The sequence below is a fragment of the Mya arenaria genome, chromosome 17 (genome assembly GCF_026914265.1).
Source record: "Mya arenaria isolate MELC-2E11 chromosome 17, ASM2691426v1".
Lineage (NCBI taxonomy): Eukaryota > Metazoa > Mollusca > Bivalvia > Myida > Myidae > Mya > Mya arenaria.
The window spans coordinates 24871836-24893866 of NC_069138.1; the positions used below are offsets into that span (position 1 = coordinate 24871836).

Sequence of the window (22031 nt, forward strand, 5' to 3'; positions counted from 1 at the left end):
CTTGACCACACAGTATCATTTGTGTTTAAATATTTTAATCGTTATACATAACAGTCCATGGCAATACGCCAATAGGTCACCGGCAAACGGTTTCAAATTTAACTTAATACTGATTTCAGTTCATGGCCAGACACCACTAATCAAGTTCAGCCATAGACACTTTCTGTGGAAAATCTCATCTCTACTTTGTCAGCCAAGTCCTCCTTGTTCAACTTCCGGAGGCCCCTAATAAGCTGGGCGACGTCGGCGCTCGTCCGGCTAAACGTCCGCCATTTTTCCAGGCACTTAAGAGCTTGTTCCTCCATTGTTCTATCTCGCCGAGCGCTGTGGATACAATAATAAGGTTTGTTAAACAGACTAGTTGCGATCGCTTCATTTCTCATTAATTCATGTGAATTTCATATCAAAAAGTAAGTGCAGTTCTGATTAATGTTCATGACTTGAACCCACTGTAATGAATATAAATTGTATATCAATTTGTAGGAATGGTATGAATTGGCCACTACCTACAGTTCATACTAGTCAAATTCATTCATACAAAGTTAGCGTACGCTAGCTTAGACCTGCCACGTGACTAGGCACATGCCGGTTACACCGGCTGAATGATAGCGTTTCTTCCTCAACCGGTCAACCGACGTGAGCCGTTGGCACACAAATAAGGCATAAAACAAGTAGTTCGCCGGAGGTTTTGCAATATGTCACCGGCACATAAACTACCTTCTTGCCAGTAATTAAAATATTGCAGGGGTAAACCAGTCCATGAATATGTATTTGTTTTACCTGTAAATGTCTATAAGTTCAATATCATGCGACAGTTTTTCTCTGTCACGTGACGGCTGGAACGGAAGACACGCGTACAGCCGCTTCCAGTCATTGTCAATCTCCTGAGCAACGTACCGACACGCGTCCGTTAACTGGCCTGGAAATATATTTTTTTCGGTATGATTTAAACTGAAAACACATTCAAGCAATCAATTATAATCTATATAATTAAGATCCGAATAAATTTAAACGTCCTTTGAAATCTTAACCGCCGATACTTATACATTCTTGATATGGTTTTCACGAGGATTTAGTTAAATTACGTCATTAAACAACAGGTGTTAGAGTTCGGTTACTTACCTTCCTGGTAAAACTCCCGGCGGCGCCTGTAAAGCTTTCGGAGAGTTTCCGGTGACATCTTTAGGACCCGAATGTGCTTCATTACGGTCGTCTTCCGGTCCAGGTTGTCGAGACGCTCGTGCATGGATCTCAGCTCGATCTCCATCCCCTCAAGACTGTTCTTCATTTCGTCTGCCTCGTGCCTGTAAGAAGGAGTCAAACGACGATCAAACACTGCCGATAATCATTAACAGCAGCGGTCGCCTATAATCGATTACATAATCACAAATTCGATAATTGTCATTTGACTAAATTTAGCCCCGAAAATAAGAAATGGCTTTGGTATTCATATGTATTTTTTATCTGTTTTTTTTTAAAGCTTATATGACTGAAGGTTATTTTACAAAAAAAAGAAAGAAAAAGTTGGACATTATTAAAAATAATTAATATAAATGGCTTTTCCGGTTTTTTTTGGTGATAAATAATGATTTGGGACCGATTTTCTTTCCCTACCTGCTTGTAACGAGCTCTACTTTCAACTCGTATGTTCTGTCCGAAATATCTTTCAACTCTCGTTCGAGTCTCGTTCTTTGCCGCTTAGCAACGCTCATCCACTCACTTAATCGGTCAATTTCCCGCAGGTTTTTGGCAAGTTTCGCGTGCATATCTTCCTCCTGACGCGGAGTTAATGTCCTTTTAGTTGACAAGGCTGTTTTTGTCCCTTCCACGTGCTCGGTCTTTTGTGAAATTTGAAATTCTAAACGCTCAATTTTCAACTGCAGCGTTTGAATGCTGTCTTTTCGTTTCTTCTTCTCTTTTCTGTGAATATTGTACTCCTTTTCTGTCTTTTTCCGCACTTTCGATCTTCGTTCTAAACTACGTTCTAACGAGTGTTTTCTTTTTTGAAGTTTAAAGACATCTTCCTGTAATGTATCTTTATATCCAGTATTGAACAAAATATCTTGCTGGAGCTTATCCGGATAGGCAGAATCGTCACTTATCCACCTTTTAACCTCATGAGCGATTTCTACAATTTGAACACAAATGCTTTCCATGAGTTTGCCGATATTTGCACCCTCGGCTATAAACCTTTCGAACGATGACTTAACATCACTATATCTAAGAATATCACTATTTATTGCATTAATCATTTTCTCAATATCTCTTTTATAGTTCCTAATCTGTTGTTCATACTCCGTCACAATGCTTGCTTCGACGCCTCCTGTTTCTTCAGAAAAACTATGGCAGTATTTGTACACATGGTCCTTCACACAATTCACAATTCTCTCCCTTACATGCGGAATCATGGTTTCAAACTCCTTTGACCGCTCACACAGATGGATTAAATCCTTGTACACATTTTTATGTTTGAGTGTCTTGTCTATGTTGTTTTCGCCGACTTTCTCCATGAATTCCTTCCAGTTTGTGAAGTGTCCCGGCTCCTGGTTCCATGTTTTTACTATTTCCTTGTAACACTGTGCGCATGCGTCATGATCCAGCCCCTTTTTCGAGAAGTATTTCTGCGCATATGTCTTTATCGTCAAGCATACATCATTGACCGTCTCCTGAAAAAGACGACCATGCAAAAAGAATAACGTAGTTGGTAAATTCGACAAAGATCAGGGACTATATTGACTAACGTTCTGCGTAGGACCGATATTGACTAACGTTCTGCGTAGGACCGATATTGACTAACGTTCTGTTCTGCGTAGGGCCGATATTGACAAACGTTCTGCGTAGGGCCGATATTGACTAACGTTCTGTGTAGGGCCGATATTGACTAACGTTCTGCGTAGGGCCGATGTTGACTAACGTTCTGCGTAGGACCGATATTGACTATTGACTAACGTTCTGCGTAGGGCCGATATTGACTAACGTTCTGCGTAGGGCCGATATTGACAAACGTTCTGCGTAGGGCCGATATTGACTAACGTTCTGTGTAGGGCCGATATTGACTAACGTTCTGCGTAGGGCCGATATTGACTAACGTTCTGCGTAGGACCGATATTGACTATTGACTAACGTTCTGCGTAGGGCCGATATTGACTAACGTTCTGCGTAGGGCCGATATTGACAAACGTTCTGCGTAGGGTCGATATTGACTAACGTTCTGTGTAGGGCCGATATTGACTAACGTTCTGGAAGGGCCGATATTGACTAACGTTCTGCGTAGGACCGATATTGACAAACGTTCTGTGTAGGGCCGATATTGACGAATGTTCTGTGTAGGGCCGACATTCACTTATTCATTTATATATACTCAGCAGGGTCAATATTTCCATAAGTCCTGAGCTGGGTCAATATTCGATATGTATTTTTTTTATTTCATTGTAAACTGTATTGAATTGATGTATTTGTTACAACTTTGCTCGGGGACCTATGGTTTAAAATATAATATCAGTTCACTTACAGGAACATACATTTTGGTTACCACGTATTACTTTAGTTTCTAATTCACTATACAAATCGAGAAAGGATTTAAACCATCATGCTTATGTTTACAACAATATCAAATAATTTCAGACTGTGTTTTAAACCTAAGCTCCACCCACCTGTATAAACTTATACTCGACCTCGCGCGAGGGCGGCGGGCGACTCCGGCGTCCTTGGATGGAGCGGTTTGACCTCGGAGTGCTCATCTCTCATAACCTACAAACATATCACATGTGTGTTCAGTACAGTAGTGTGTTTATTTGCCTGCAACAGCACCTCAACTCTGTCATTGCATATGTGAACATGTCTAGGCTTATCATTATATGGTACCAAATGAACATTTGAAAATGTGGCTAATAAAAACATAATTTTTAACAATTCGTTTATTTGTCGATAATCTTGTTCTTTTTAAGACCCTGTGGGCTTGGCAGTCTGTTCGTATACGCGTATGTATTTCAGTCTAAGCGAGAGAGTCATTACCCCTGAGGAGGGTAGGGTCTGTGGTATACCACCGTCAAAGATGAGCATAAAAGTAGTACCAGTGGGTAGAACTGGAAGTAAAAGGTCAAAGGTCTTTGCTGGTCTTTCTGCTACATTCATTTTGACCGTGATATATACTTTACTCCTGGTGATCAGTCCGTATGTCTGTTATCCTGTTTATCAGCATGTTGCCAGGCCGTCCGTCTTCAAGTCCGTCATTTTTACTTAAGTATCTTTCTGTACAAATGACTTTGTGTTCGTCCAGCTATTAAGGAACCAGAAAACAGGTTCCGTTCTCCCCTCAAAACTATTGTAGTATGTATTTTTTCACTTCAAACTTCCATACCGTTTATTTATTTAAACAATAAACTCGATCCAACATATTGTTAAGCTCTATGTGAAGCATCCACGCTGGTTGAACAAATCTCTGCAAAATAATATTCCAAACAAGGTTTGTCAGAAGCTTACCGAGTTGAAATCAGATCAGAAGCATTGCCTTATGATAACGTAGGCGTATACAGTATCAGATTAAAAATTTAATTTACAGCATATTAAACAATATTTTCCGTACATATCTTATTTCTTTATTATAAATCAGGCTATGGAAATTGAATTATAAATCTTGCACGATGATCATAATAGTCATTAACGGTGCCCGTAAATATCCTTCAGATGTTTGTTCTTCAAACAAGGACGTACCGCGGCCTGAGTTAATGAAAGTATTTCCCCCTTCCATTAAGATGTATGGCGGAAAAAAAACTTGACATTATTGAGGAGAGAGGCAGTATGTATACTGTTCTGTGGCCTCATATATTTAAATATATCAACGTGACAATTTCAGCCATGGAAGTGTATACTGATCATGTCATTATATGGTTTTGTCGACATGTTTTATATTATAACCAGACATGTTGCCCACTTGTTCACCTTTTAAGAGGATATGTAGACTTAACTGGTGAAAAAAAAAACAGAGTTGACACTTCAATACTGTGAACTTCAGACTGAAGTTGATATAGCCAGTGTGTGTATACCACGTGATAAATGACGTCATAAATGCTACGTCGGAAGGCAATATTTTACTTCAAATGAATACCTTAAACAAAGATAATTGTACTATTTATTTATCATTTCAAATGAAACATGTCACATTCTATGCCGCTTACATAACCCCGCCTTCTGTCTTTTACCAGAGTTTGATTGATTGATTTTCATAAAACACGTCGAAAACCCTTTTCACAAAACCGCAGCCTGGTGAAGCGCTGTCAAAACATTATTTTGGAAACAGGTTTGTCGAAATGATTGACTTCTTTGGTCTAGAAAAAAAACCTATTAAGTCATTTCACGGCGTTCGGAATTTATATTACTACTAACTTAATTTCGCATTTTGTTAAAAAGACATTATTCTAACAATGATACAAATGTTCAGTATCGCTGGAATCATATCATTTATTTAATATTAATTTTGTTATTTAAAGATAACATTACATAAATTGTACAGCTTATCATCATATATACAAATCAGTTATCCATAAATACACAAATAATGAAAGAAAACTCAAATATACTCTCTCCTTAAGTCACTATATACATTACACCCAATCATAAAATGAAAATATGTAAACAGTATAAATTTCTTTACTTCATTGTAGCCTCAACATTGCTTTGATTTTATTAGTTACCACAATATATTCCTATAATACCTTCCAGGGGCGGTTCCAGGATTTGACGGTAGAGGGGCGTAACCTTTTAACATGCGCCCCACCCTCAGAACCGAAATTTATTTGTTGTCAGGGGAGGGGAGGGGTGGGGGGGGGTCTCGTAACAATTTCTAGTCCAAAATGGTGCACTTTCTCCTATATTGAAAGATAAAGTAAACTTGGGCGATTTCTTTCTCTCTCTTTTTTTTTTGGGGGGGGGGGGGGCAAGGAGTGGGGTGGGGGGTCAGGGAGTGGGGGAGGTGCCGGGTGCGCCCCCTGGGTCTGCTAGTGCCTTCATTTGAGAGAATACCCCTGCTGACTTTGAGTCCGCTTTCAGTTCAAATAAAAAACAAAAGCCAAAAAATAAAAAAATAAAATAAACTTCATTTTCTGATAAAGTTTTGTTCCTAATTCATTTTACATATTAGAAATGAGTAACATGGCGTTTCAAATGGTACAAGAATAACATGGGGTCACAGGCTTCAAATTGAATATTATAGTTATTTGGACTCATTCGTGGGTTGGATTCCTTAAAGCGATTTGATTGGTCAAAGTCGACCAATCAATATCTTTTAAACAATTTGGCCAACATTAATCAAGCCAAGGCATTAGATACACATTTGTTATTCTTAGGGTAAGTAAACCAAAACTTTCATTTTCAGGTCAAGCAACACATGGCTATACGTCAATCTAGGCCGCGACAAATCTACGGATCAACGGGGCTTTTCCCCCAAACCTTCGTCAAACACACCATGCGGATTTCCGTTAGAAATATGTTATCTTCGAATGCCTGGGTAATCCTTTATTGACATTGTCGGCTTATGAAAATATATGTTACAACTTCTTGCCATGTTTTAGAGATTTATCTAAGACCCGAATACCCTACTTGCATAGCCATAATTTGTAAACTATACACCTCATTAGAACCATCAATACATTGATGAGCTAAAACAGACTAACTTATATACTTAAGTCTGCTCGCTCTTCCTATACTTAAAAAGGTTGAATAGATATATAAACATTCTATTAACATAATTGTAATAAACTCACTTAAAATAATATAAAATTGATAATTATTCCTGAGATATGTTCTTTTTAAGCTAAATGAATTGTATGTATCATTTTATATATTTCAAAAAATAAATGCTAGATAAATGTCCGTCTTGTTGTCCATCCTGCTGTCCGTCCTTTTATCCGCCTTGTCCGTACTTTTTCCGTCCTGTTGTCTGTCCTGTCCGTAGATTTTCTGATTTGTTGTCCGTCCTGCTATCCGTTCTGTCCGTTTTTTCGGACTTTTTGTCCGTCCTCTCCGTATTTATTCCGTCCTTATCTCCGTCCCGTCCGTACTTTTCCCCTCTTGTTGTCCATCCTTATCTCCGTTTTGTCCGTACATTTTCCGTCCTGTTGTCCGTCCTGTTATCCGTTTTGTCCGTAAATATTACGACTTGTCCATCCTGTCGTACATTTTCCGCCCTTTTGTCTATCCTGTTACCCGTTTTGTCCGTACATTTTCCGCCTTGTCCGTCCTGTTATCCGTCTTGTCCGTACATTTTTTGTCCTGTTGTCTGTCCTGTTATCCGTCTTGTCCGTACATTTTCCGTCCCGTTGTCTGTCCTGTTATCCGTTTCCGTACATTTTCCGTCCTGTTGTCTGTCCTGATATATGTTACGTCCGTACATTTTCCGACATGTCCGTCCTGTTATCCATTTTGTCCGTACAATTTTCGACTTGTCTGTCCTGTTATCCATTTTGTCCATACAATTTTCGACTTGTCTGTCCTGTTACTGTCTCGTCCGTACAATTTCCGACTTGCCCGTCCTGTTATCCATTTCGTCCGTACATTTTCCGACTTGTTGTCTGTCCTGTTATCCATTTTGTCCGTACATTTCCGACTTGTTGTCTGTCCTGTTATCCAATTTGTCCGTACATTTTCCGTCCTGTTGTCCGTCCAGCTATCGGTCTCGTCCGTACATTTTCCGTCCTGTTGTCCGTCCTGCTATCGGTCTCGTCCGTACATTTTCCGCCCTGTTGTCCGTCCTTCTATTGGTCTCATCCGCACATTTTCCGACTTGTTACCCTCTTCGCACTTATTTCGTCTTGCTCTCCGTCTTGTCCGTAAATGTTCCGTCCTGATATCGGTCACGTCCGTACGTTACCCGTTTTGCTGTCCGTCAATTCCATACTTTTTCCGCCTTGTTGTCCGTCCTGTTTCCGTCTTTTTATCCGTCCTGTTCGCACTTTTTCCGTTTGATGTCCTGTCCGTTCAGTATATCCGGTTACTGATCGAAGTAAATCATTGATGGTAAGTCGCCATGGCATATTTGTCAATTTTAAATTGCGTAACTAACGCTTTTCGGCAAAATAATGCTTTATTCGTATCTTATTATTATTATTATTATTATTATTATTATTATTATTATTATTATTATTATTATTATTATTATAAATATATTATATTATTAATATTATTGTTATTCACAAGTCGTATATAAAATGGCCCTTGATTTGAAATAAATGTCATACTATCTTTTACATGTGCTATGATCAAATAAAAAAATGATACTCACATAATATATCACGTTTATGTCCAATGTTAAATCAAACTCATTATGATGGGTCGTTCGGAAAATAGACGTTGGCAAAAAATAATAAAATGAACATTTTTACATTTTAGCACGACGAAAGAGGTTACGCCTTCTATTGAAATAAAAAAATGCGTGCATTTATTTTATTCTTGAAATGATATTCTGTTCTCAGACACGAAAACCAGTTATTCAATTTTTTGAACAGTTTAAGTAATTAACTATTTGCATTCAATCGGTTTTAAAAGTTATACAAACAAAGCATTATGAAAATTTGAATGTCAATTGTATGAAAAATGTATTTATGGAATAATGATTCTTAAATCAATCATTTTGAATTTATCGATAGTTGCCCTACATTTCGCTTTCATAGATGATTCAATAATGAGGAGTTGGAGAAAAGTAATGTATATCAGAATGCATTTATTATGGAAATACGGATAACTTAAAATAGTATTATGCATGTAATTTATAGCATGCAATTTAACACTTAATGATATATAAATTTGACGACTTATAATATTTTTCTTTGCCATATCGTATGAAGATATTAAGTACTTAACAGTTAAATAAAAACATTAATAACATAAAATTGAAGATACACCAATAATGGAAGCATTGTTGGTTTGTTTGCTTTTTAAACTGTGTATAATGTCTGTATCGTATCTATCATAGTTCGAAAAAAACAACAACATAAATTGCCATTTAATTTTGGAAATTCAATTGAGATTTAGTTCTAAAATATGTAAATATCAAATAATGGATGGATGCCAAAGATTCCTTTTTCAAAATAATAAATCACAATTAATACCGATACCTTCAAAACCAACATATCAACAGCATAATTCAACTCAACTCAACTCAACTTAGCTCAAGAATGCGTACTAACCGGTAGCTCCAGATACATGTACAAAACGATTTAATTTATCCAGTCTATGATAGTTAGCGAAGGGAATGATCATATATCACTGATGGTTGTTGAACTATGTGTTTACTTATTCGTGTATCAACTAATTTGTCTTAACTCCCATCTTTAAAGCATTTTATCAACGTTTCGTGGCAAAACACTGGGTCGGCACTAGGTCACATTCAACATGTTTTAACTGAAAACGCCTTTATTTGGTGCTTGCTTTCATTTGACATAAATTAAAGATGAGTTATGTTCAAAAGCAATCATTTCAATTGATATTATCAATAGCATTTAAATATTGTATATCGTTTTTTTTTTACTTTTTAGATAAAGCTCTTGTTTGGTTTTGTTTATAAAATTGGCTAAAACACATAGCGCCCAACTCCTTAAATAACATAAGTTCGAGTAATCTGACGGATTGAAATAAATGAAACGGCAGAAATCACCAACTAATCGCAAAGACCGTCAATACAAATCTCAAAAACACGTTTTTGACGAAAACGGAGACTTAGAATGTGTTCTATTCTGGATGTAAGAGACTTGGTTTTCCCCGTATTGATGTCACCTTTAAATGCTTCGTTCATACTTTCGCCTAGTTTAAGGAATGTTTGGCATGATGATCCCGTGCTATATATCCCCTGTTAAATGCACTGGTGTCACAGTAGGGGCCAATTTCCTGTGTATTTGTTTACTGGCTCAGGGCCATTAAGGGTTGACTATTTCTATTATAATAAAACTTGAACTGCACAGCAGGATACTCAGATCAAAGATCTGATAGACAGCACAAAACAATAAATTAAGATTAATACACATAAGTTGTGTACTATGCACGGTTTTAGGTGTGGGGGGGGGGGAGAGTGGGTCACTTATAGAAGGCTTAAACTAGGCCCTTAAAACCTTTAAGGCGGTCTTTTGTGACGGAAATATGATTTGTTTAAGGCGCTTCATTATGTGTTGTTGTCGCCGAACCATAAATATTAAGAGAAACACCTTTTAGAAATTCAACTTTCCCAACCAGCAATACAATCTACAAAAACCTGCACCAAAGCATCCAATTTTCATTAAACCACTAGCGGAATTAGGGGGAAGGGCATCCGGAGCAAACCACCCCAATATCGGTTAAGTTAACTTTTAATGCGGATATCGAATAGAAAAAGCAATAAAATACGCTCAAAATGCACCGTTTCAGACTTGAATTATAAGAAGGATCATGGTGGAGTACCCCAACCAACTCCCCCTGCAAACATTTTCAACAGAATAATCAAAAGTTGAATTTAAAAAATCTGAATATTATGTTGTTTATTAGTAATTTCCAACTTAAAACCTACACCCTGTAATACAACCAAAGTGCAGCATGATAGTTTAGTGCTGCAGACTTTCCTGCTCTGTGCCTCCCTTTCTTTTTTTAGATGAAAAAGTCCAAGGAGATACCCATAGTGTCGCCAATATTTTAGCGTTTTATAAACTGACCACATGATGTTGGTTTGATTAATGATTATTCTATCTTTAACTTTTCTGCAGGAAAGAAACACAACAAAACTATATTCAATCGAACCCCGTTTGCTCGAACTCGCTTGTCTCGAATTCCTCGTTGGTTTGAACTGGACGTTAAGGACCGATTTCTTTTTATTGAAGATAAGCATTTCCCCTTGGCTCGATTTTTCAGAGGCTCAAGGTATTTTCGCCGGTCTCTATCAGTTCGAGTCAACGCGGTTTTACTGTTCAGTATTCTTGTTAAAAATACAGACTGTAACTATGAAAAGCCTCATTCGACTTTCAAAATTTTACTCTACGTTTATTATGAAACAACTTCTCCGATAGGCGTAGTTCAACACCCGTGGCAAGAACCATGGGGCCTTTAAACCATGGTCCAAAAATGGGCTATAGAATAGCTGCTTTTAGCTATAACACCCGGATAACAAGCCACAAGTGAAAATGATCATAGATAAAGAAAGGAAGGCTGTTCAGCTAGACTTAAACACCTCTGCTGTTTACTTTTGAATACGAAATGTAATTGAATGGGTCCTGTGCAAACACATAGGACGAGTATCTAATTCTTTTGGAGCTCTGATGGATTATTTTTCATTGCAGACAATAATATTGCACATCAATATTTGGACGATCGGGCAAACTTTGTTTAATTCATTTACCTTTTCATGTTGAATAATTTGTATACTTTTTCACCTTAAGTTGTTACAATGTCGGACAATTAGTTCGTACCGGTCAAGGACAAGAAAAAACGGTCCGTTCTAAAGACTTCAATTCAATGAATGTTTGAATGTTCTTGCAAAGAAATTGAAACTTTATTATGTAGACGTTTCAGGTCAAGCATATGAGCTCACAATTTTCATTCAAATGGTAGAGCATAAAGGTCAATCTTGACTTTATAAAAAAAAACATTAAATAACTAGAATACTTCAAACGTTAATTTGACACAAAACTCACCCATTTGTCATGCATTTTTTATTCCTATGACAGTTAAATTTGGATTCTTACGGCTCAAAACATAATGTAATTGTAGTTTAAACTGTAAGTGTCAAGATATATTAAAATCGAACACGCAACATTTTTCGATTTGTTTTAATACATTTTTTTATTGGTAAAATACGTATCAATATTAGTAAACCTAACTTTAACCTTAAAGATAAAATAAGATTTACCAAAATTAATGATATTGTTTTAATATTCCAAAAAAGATGAATAAATGTCGAAAACAATGGTTCTTTCCATCAACTCATAAAACATTCTATTTCTATTTTAGGAGACTATAATAAATTATAGCCAATCTTTTAGCATTCACCAATCATTTAATATTTGTGCGCTTTCTGCTATTAAATACACGGTTACAATCTTGTTATCAGTAATTAATATTCTCAATAAATGCATAATTTAGTAAGTACTTAAAGGTTTATCAGTCAAACTTGATGTCTTTTATTCATGTGTATGTATTGATTTTGAGTAAGAGTGTCACTTTAAACTGATACCCATACCATAATAATCCAAACGGTAACATGTATACAGTTTTTTCGCCTAAGTATGTCTGAATGAATGGTTAAAATGCATCAACTATTTCATACGTGTAAATTCAATACCTCAGTGAAATCAAGGTTTTGAGGAGATTTGACAGCAGCATCCCCCCTTCCCTGAGGGGATTTGACAGCAGCGCGCCACCCTCCCCTGAGGGGATTTGACATCAGCGCCCCCTCCCTCCCCCCTTCCCATTCGATAATTCTTTAAATCGCCACCGTATTAATACTATTGTATATACAAATTATACTAAATGAGTCTGGATAATTATTCGTTCACGATCGATTGCAGGAGATACTATCTCTGTAAAAGAGAGGATTTTCTCCCAAGACCGCAATTAAATTTCCAATAATTGCCTTCACAATACCTGATGTAAGCCGATGACACTAAAAATAACAACATTGGCAATGTTTTACTTTGATACGTTCTCATACGTGTCCATGGATTCCCGATAGCTATATTTGTATTTTGACGAAAACATTCAGATTCGCATTTATGTGCAAAATTAAAAAAATAATTGTTCGATTGATTGACCGATTAATCAATTGCTTCATTGAATGATTGGTGGACTCATTAGTATATTAATTGCTTTAATGATTGGTAAGTTGGTCAATTGATTGGTTTATTGATTGTTTGATTGATTGGTTCATTGACTGATTGATTGATCGGGTGATTTATCGATTGATTGCTTAATTGATTGTTCGATTGATTGATTGATGATTGATTGATGATTTATTCATTTATTGATTGATTGATTGATTGATTGATTGAATGTTTGATTGATTGTGGTTGATTGTGGTTGACTGATTGATTGATTGATTGATTGATTGATTGATTGATTGATTGATTGATTGATTGATTGATATTGATTGATTGATTAATTGATTGATTGATTGATTGATTGATTGATTGATTGATTGATTGATTGATTGATATTGATTGATTGATTGATTGATTGATTGATTGATTGATTGATTGATTGATTGATTGATTGATTGATATCCAATATCAACAAAACTAAAAAATATGCAAACAAATGCCAATGGGATTTGTTTCACCTTATCACTTCTACATCCTTGTCAGGCGCTTATTTCAACTCATCGGAGACACCAGCAATGCTGGAGGTGAGCGTCTGGCAGGTATGTTCCGGTTTAAAGACATGGTTGATGATATCTGCAATGTCATACCCCAAAGTAAAACATTCTGATTTAAACGAGTTTTTAAAGCTATTATGTTAAAAACGTGGACCTATTTCTATAATTGCCATTGAACGCTGTTGCACATTAAAATGTATTATGCTATTTCAAATATTTTCTTTTCTTTTGAGAAGGCTGTATATATAAAATGCCTTGTCAAATATGGCCTGCAAAAGATTAGGTCAATTTTAGACGAGATATCGCCGACTTTGTTGAGTGGAAATTAAAGCCAATCATTTTTTCGCCAAATTTAATTTCATTAATCTTAGATATAAAAAGCAGCGGACATGTTTCGAGACATGAAATGAATAATACAACGTGAAGGTCACCAGTTTTAGTTTAGGTCAGCATGACCTGGTGTAAGTAACAGCATCTTTTAAACAACAACAACGACAACATCAACAACATTATCATCATCAGCAGCAGCAGCAGCAGCAACAACAACAGCATTGAGTCCGCAACATAAGTTAAAGTTAATCAGAGCAACAACAACAACAACAACAACAATATCAACAAAAACAACATCATCAACTACAACAACAACAACGATGAATCCGTAACCTTAGTTTAAGCATAATCAAAATAACAACAGCAACAACAACAACAAAACACACAAAAAACAAAGACGACGGCGACGACGATTACGCAAAACAAGTATCGATAGGAACAGTTAAGCTTACGGAAATGGCATGTAATCTTGTTTTCCACCTTCACGTATGCCTGCACGATACTGGAACAGTTTATTTGATATTAACTAATATAATTAAAACTTAATACTCTCCAAATACCAGCACATAGTTACCAGCACTCTCTTCGTAATTTTGCAAACATGTGAAAGGTTTATTCTCTTTACAGTATCCTTTAAATCAATTTATTTCATTTCCTGGAGCCCATCCATATCACAGAGAGCCACTTCCGCCTGCATCTTACGGTGTCATGAGAACATGACATTCCAATCTTCCGTTCGATTAACGGGGAAAGCTGCACAATTGTTACCCAGGACACCAATTACTGTCATGTTAGAACTATGGTTTCAAAATATAAAGCTTTGAAAAGAAATGCAAACAATTAATTTATACGACGGTATTAACAGTATTAAGATAGACAATTGAACGATTATTTGGAACTTTGTTTAAGTTAACAACGTTGTTAACGACTTCGTTGTTAACCTTGAAAGTTTTACAACTAGGGACTTATCATATATTCCCTTGTGATCTGAAGTATTTCTCATTAAATTCGAAGCAATTATTTCAGCTGTACCTGTGGATCATAAACCAATAAATCGCGTTAAGTTAACGACGATCTCGTTTATCACATTGTTAATTTTGAAAACAAACAGAATGATCATTTTGTGAACCGACGTCAAAACTGACGTCAAGTTAAAGAAACAACCTTATCAACAGCAGCTACAACAATTCAAATTAGTAGTTGGTTTATACTAATTTATTTTTAGCTCGATTGTGACGAAAGCTGATAGCTTATAGAATCACTATCGAGTCCGTTTCCTGGGCAGAAACCAGTACTGTGTCCTTTGACAGGCTATGAGAAAGTACCCCTGGTGGGGATCGAACCCACAACCTCTTGGGTGAGTGGCAGGTACCTATACCACTAGACCACTCTCACCCTTAAATGTTTGTTTAAATTAGTAGTTGGATATAAGCGTGACTTAAGATAATGATAAATACTTAAAGTTTCATACTCTTTACGATAGTCGTATTTGAGTTATCATGGTCCTTGGCAATGTCAAGTAATAAACACATTTCTGTGAAAACAAAATGAACGGACACATGCATTGTATCAGTATTGCCAGTCCATGATTCCCCAACCTAAGACCTATTGCAAAAGTATTCACACCGGGAGAGTGGCGCTACTGGTTTAACCTTATTTATTTTAACAACAATTGTGATTTTTTTATCACTCTCGTTATCACGATATTACGCGAGCTTGTGGTCTTGTGTTTTTTTTGTGTTTTTGTTTTTTTATAGTGTTTTTGTTAGGGTTTTTTTGCGGGGGGGGGGGGGGGGGGGGAGTACCCATAGTAAATCCCATTGTCCGACATGTTCACCACAAACCAAACTACGATATCCGGACAACAAAATTTGGGCACACAACTTCAGTCATCATATTGCTTTCATTTCATACATGGATTCATAACACGTTTGCGCCTATTTTTAGTATAATTTTAAAAGATGCCCTCTCACTCCCAGGAAAGATTTACAACAATTAATATAATTATTTTAATATACCATAAGGATGAATAAATGTCGAAAACAATGATTCTAATGAAGGATAGCGAGTTTAATTTAAGAAAAGGTGAAGAAAACATGTTTTTTTTACCTGATGAGACGAAAGTAAATCACAGTAAATCTTTTAACACTCACCAATCATTTAATATTTTTGCGTTTTCAGCTTTTAAATACACGGTTACAGTCATGTTATCAGTAATTAATATTTTATTTAAATGCATGATTTAGTAAGTAGTTAAAGGCTTATCACTCAAAATTCATGTTTGTTTTACATGTGTATGTATTGATTTTGAATAAGAGTGCCACTTTAAAGATACAGCACTATCAATTATTAACATACAATTGATAAAGCTTTGCCTTTATCACGAATAAAGACAATCAACCGTATTAGATATGATTTATTATTACAATTTATTTTTTTAACTATTTATAACATACCGCAGAATATCACTCCAAATTTGACGTTTATCTTTTTAAATAGATATTTATTGTTTGAAATAGGAAGAAGCCGGCTCGATGTCTCCTTTTGGGTAGATTAAACGCGAGAGTGGCTTCGATCGCCCTGTCTTCCTGTTCTTTAATTTCTCATTGAAAGATAACACCTTTATTTGCTACCTGCCACATTATCGTGCGGATTGCTGACTTTCATGCTATCACATGTAACGTTGTGGCGATATGTGCATTCATTATGACGCAGCAAATTCATATTTAGTGGTCAGCATTATATTTTGTCCGATGAGAAGGCAGTATTTCTGAAATGTTCCAAATCATTTATTTCAGTAAATAAGTAGTTAGCTGTTATCGATTAGTTTAAGGAATGTTTGGCACGATAATCCACTGCTGTGTATCTCCTGCTTCTTGCACTGGTGTCACAGTAGGGGCCAGTATCCTGTGTATTCGTTTATTGGCTCAGGGCCATTTAAGGTCATTTCTATAATAAAACCTTAAAATCTGCACAGCAGGATACTGAGATAAGAGATCTGATAAGACAATTAGGCAATTAGTTTAAGATCAATACACAGAGCTTGTTTATTATACACTTTTTTTTTGGGGGGGGGGGCACTTATAGACGGATTAAACTAGGCCTTTAACAGGTTTTGCGGTAGATTAAAGAAGTGACTGGCCCAGTTAGTGTGTAGTTTATAAAAAAAACATGTAGGCCACTAAAAACTTATTGTTACTAATTGGAACTGACTGCATCGCATTAGACCATTTATTTTTGTAAGTACAGACTATGTTATAGTTAGATGACATGAAGTAAATTCTTAATGAATAAGAATGGGCGGAGTAAGCGTAGCGTACTTCATGTCATCTAACTCACTTAGCATACAATCTCATTGGCTGATATTTTGACAACGCAAAATCTGACACAGGGAGTTTCGGATGAATAGCAGTAGGCGGACCTTGAAACCCCCGCGAAAGGTGAACTTCGTAATGACTAAGTATAGTACTTAGTGATTGCCTATCTGCAATTTCATTGGCTTATAATGTAGGTTGTATTCTAATTCTTATAGTATTTGAAACTTTGTTTTTTATACCTTTAAAACAATTTCAACATTACTTTTTGGAAATTCACCAGAAGTATTTCCGTCGTCTGTTTAATGCGACCTTTTTCTATATTGTTTCGATTTGTCATTTTACTGAAACGTCTGAAAGTCCGTTTTCCGCGCATCGATCCACAATCGGAATGATGATTTATCACCTGCTAGAAAAGATATCAAATTAATGTGAGAATTTCCCAGGCGACTTTTTGCCGTAAATCGTGCTTGATCATGATATACAATTACTCATTCATTTTAACGTTTGATAAATTAATTCTATAGATATAGCGCTATTTTGCTGCGGGAGCTTATCGGCATTTCGGGATATTTAGCATTACTGGCGAACAATGGGCCGGGTAAATGGAGAACAACACCGTGCACCATCTTTGCGGCCCCTATACAGCCCCAGCATGTTCTACCTTACAGTATATCTAATATATCATTCTTTGTACAATATAGTAATGATAACACTCTTACTCTTAAATAAGATTTAAATTACCACAATTAATACAATTGTTTAAATAAAAGGATGAATCAATGTCAAAAACAATGGTTTTATGAAGGATATAGAGTTTGCAGAAAACATGGTCATGATGGTATTTCAGCCTAATGAGACGATAGTAGATCGCAGTAAATCGATTAACACTCACACGTCATTTAATATTTTTGCGTATTCAGCTATTAAATATATGGCTACAATCTTGTAATCAGTAATTAATATTTTCCATAAATGCATTATTTAGGAATAAGTTGTAAGTTTATATCACTTAAAATTTAAGTTTGTTTAATATATGTGTATGTATTGATTTTGAATATAGAGTCATTGTAAGTGTTTAATCACTATGCACAAGCATTTCTCAACACTCTGACCATACTTTTAAAGCCCCAATAGTTTGGCCTAGCATGTAATGTCCCTTTCAATGCCATTGCGTATGATTTCCGAATCTAATGTCACATCATACAATGACCCTGGATAATGTCCGCGCCATTTTGTATAGCATATGGTGAACCTGAATATGATGCTCCATCGTACTGTCACAACATATACCCCCCCCCGTATAGAATACCAACAAAAAGGTCAGCTTGTTACAACATCGTGCCATATAATGTCCTACCTCTCTGCCACAACATACCGTACTAACACCACCACCATAATGCACCAGTCAATTGTAACCACGCCCCAACATGTCCAGGGAATAGCGGGGACTTTGACTTTCGGTCGACCCAATACCAGGTAAAAAACCCGTCCTGCGGGGACAAACTGCGGTACAATCCCCGCGAAAACGCCCCCCCCCCCACGCCCCGGGGACATCCTAGGTAAGGCCTATTATAATGTACATATTGAAACCGCGAAAACAAAACCATCACATTCACTCGGCACTGCGATGCGACCTGGAAGGTAAAAACACATTTTCCATCTCCCTCGCTGGGGTGGGGGTATAAATTGACTGATGCATAAATTCATACAACGCCCTAACAATCAAAACCTCGCCACATTGTCCATGTATACATAATGACCCTATACATGCAATGTTCCATCACTATGCTCTCATCGTTTTCCCCATGATGTCCCTGTGTATTATGGCTCGCTATAATGTTGCTATTAAATGGCTCTACATACAATACCCCTACATCAAATGTCTCGACCATTCAACCCTTGCATACGTACGCCTCCTTTATTATACCCCATACATTGCCTAAGTTGTCTAAGGTCACAATCGACCTGTGAGGCTGCTAAGCTCTTTTGTCAGAAGTCGGTATTCAGGAAAGATCTTAAGTCGCTTTTTATATGTTCTTTCATTCAAACTCGACATTGAATCCTTGTGAATACAACATATGGAAAAAATACATGTTTAGGCCAAAAAAATAGTATGTATTTTCTTTTCTTTTTTTTCGTTTTTTTTTTAGAACCGAGGTTCTGTACCAAACCAACCTATACCAGGGTATTTCGCAATTGTAGAAACTTTTAAATATAAATAAGACAAATTTCAACATAATAATTGACTTTTAAATAAACATTTTTGGAAATTACGAAAAAAAATCCACACTACGACAACAAAAAGTGTAGGATCTGGAGGAAAAATAGGGTCAGTCGGGTTAATGGTAAAAACAAACTTTCCTTTAAAGCTGCACTCTCACAGGTATACCATTGTTACAACTTTTTTTTGTCATGGAAAGGGCAAATGTTTGCGTAAATATCTGCAAACCAATAATATAAGATTGCTAACAAAAAATCAGATCGTATATTTTCATATTTCCGTTCGATAAGTAATGTCTTATGGCTTAAACCGTTACTAACGGTTTAAGAAAAGTGCATAAAACATCAATTTTTGAACTCAAATATAAAAATCTGCGATCTAATATTTTATCAGCAGTCTTATATAACTGGTTTCCATGGATTTTCGCAAAAAATGGCTCGTTCCAAGACAAAAAAAAAATAATAATGTCAAAACGTTCAATCTGTGAGAGTGCAGCTTTAACGCCTTATCAGAACACGTTTTATTATAACAAACAATCCATAAAGTAGACTCGAGAAGTCTAAGCCAAAGGACTTAACAACCCATATAGCATTTAATACTATTTTTTCTGGTCTGCTTTCGCCCTATTTCCGGGCTAGGAGCGCCTTGCTTTGTACTATATGTTCGATCTTGTCACACACTTCAGAACATTGACGGCGTCATAAGAGAATAAAACGATTGTTTCGGAGAACTTGTGCTTGTAGATTTCTGTTTATTGAGAACGTTACACATAGGAAACACTGTGGACGACATAAAACGGGACATTTTGAGATGTCAAAGTCCTCTCTGAGACAAGTAGGATCAATCTAAAGTCTAAAGCCTTTAGTTTTGATTGACAGCTTGAATCCTTGAACAATGTTCAAATATGCTAAAAATATTGTCTTTAAATTCCACGATTAGCGTCAGTTACGCTTTTCAACAAAAGGCATAAAGGTTAAATTATCCCTCAGTTTATGTATGAGTTCTTGTGGGCGAGCAGTTTTGTTGCCAGTTTTCTATGTTTGACTTGGCTGTACTAGCATTAAATACTTCAATATAAACACAACTGAATGTTAATAATATCACTTCTTCGTCAGTCATATACGCGCTCCGTGTTTACGGAAATTTGAAATTATTGTATTTTAGATAGCAATGAATAAGTATGACCACTGAACCTAGATATCAGTGAGTTAATGTTGCCATGATTTTGCAAGTTCGCACTTTTGTTCAGCTGCTTTTTTTTCTTTTCAGAACCCCACTTTAAAAGCTTGTTTTTTTTAATACTTTAATTGTATTTGTGACTGCAATTTCGGTATCAAAGAGTACACTAATTAAGCTATCAGTGTTGTATTACCGCAAATAAATGGTCAAAAAAACATGTTAGAGCCCCTTTAATCGTCGTCTTGAAGATGAAAAAGCTTTATATCAAGTGCTTTCAACGGAGGAGATTCTGCAAGAGATCCAGTTGTAGCTTATGAACCTGTTAGAACACAGCCATTCTTGAACCTTTTCTTCGATAACAAGCTTGATAATATTTATAATATTGTTTGTGAACCAACAAAAAAAATACTTATGCCCGTCACTTTGACTGCCTATCTGGTTTTTTTTTTCAATGGCTCATCCTCGTCTGTGTGTCTGTCTTTAAGTGTTCCTGTCTCTACGTCCGTATATGTAGTATGTAAATAGTATTAGGTACAATTATCATGTATTACATATGTATCTCTGAATTATAGTTTTTACATGTATACATTATTTTGTATATTCATCATGTATTAAATATGTATCTCTGAATTATAGTCTTTACATGTATAAAGTATTATGTATAATCATCCGTTACTCAACATTGTCGATTGCAAAACAAATACGTGATTATTCTACCAAGATAATGATAAAGAAAAATAGATGTTATCAAAGCAGAATCGTTGGCAAAAAATGACTTACCGAACGTTATATTCCAAGGTTGTTGTCGCCAGATATTATTTTTTCCTGGCGTTAACGTTTGGTGATGCAACCAAAAGCAGACGAATGGAACGTCGATAGAAATTAAAGAGCCATCGGTCCTTTTCACAAATTTAACAACTGTAAGGTATAACCAATAACAGATTTAACTTTAACACGATTAAAGTTTTGAGACTAAAATTTAAGGAATGCAATCTTTTTCACAGGTTATAGTACCGTGTGACCGTACGACCAAAACAGGCGTGTCACGTAACTTTAACGTCAATAAATATTTCAACAGTAATATATAATTACTATGGTCGATTTCATAAATTAAGACGTAACTCCGATGCCAATACACGTTTTACTAAATCGAAGAACCAAGCTATTTTCCACTTACTATATTGAGCTGCGATGATACAACCAAAAACAAACGTAGTTCCGACGCCAGTAAACTTTGTTACACTGGAATTAAAGAGCAAACGGTCGTTTCACATTTTATAGTACTAAAGTGCGGCGATAAGACCCAAAACACGTAATTCCACCGCCATTAAAGTGTTAACACTGAAATGCAAGAACCGCGGTCTTTTTCACAGTTGATAGTACCATGCCACGGTACGGAAAAAAACTCTAACGTCAATACACGTTTTAATTAACACTGAAATTAAAGATCCATGTTTTCACATATAAATGTAGATCATTATAGTACTAACGCACGACGTCACGAATTAAACAGACGTAAATCCTCTCGTATATTATCTATTACGAATTTATAATTTAACACTGAAATTAATGAACCACGATCGGTTGTTTCAGAACGATTATAGTAACGAACAAATTGTCATTTGATAACAGGCATACCAGTTCAGTTCAATATCTGACT

The 22031-nt window shown here is 36.1% G+C and overlaps 1 protein-coding gene across 2 annotated transcripts; it reads right to left on the bottom strand.

Annotated features, from left to right (window-relative positions):
* Positions 1 to 18: 18 nt before the first annotated feature.
* LOC128224491 (DNA repair protein RAD50-like) lies at positions 19 to 22014 on the bottom strand. Of its 2 annotated transcripts, XM_052934338.1 has the most exons (7): positions 21549 to 22014; positions 21152 to 21289; positions 3654 to 3750; positions 1615 to 2666; positions 1123 to 1304; positions 781 to 919; positions 19 to 324 (listed from the first exon to the last, which is right to left on the bottom strand). In XM_052934338.1, the coding sequence occupies exons 3-7, from the start codon at positions 3738 to 3740 to the stop codon at positions 147 to 149; spliced, it is 1638 nt and encodes a 545-aa protein (XP_052790298.1). In that variant the 5' UTR covers positions 3741 to 3750; positions 21152 to 21289; positions 21549 to 22014; the 3' UTR covers positions 19 to 146. The 2 variants fall into 2 exon arrangements, with proteins under 2 accessions (XP_052790298.1, XP_052790299.1); XM_052934339.1 differs by lacking the exons at positions 21152 to 21289; positions 21549 to 22014 and adding an exon at positions 9183 to 9283.
* Positions 22015 to 22031: the final 17 nt, after the last annotated feature.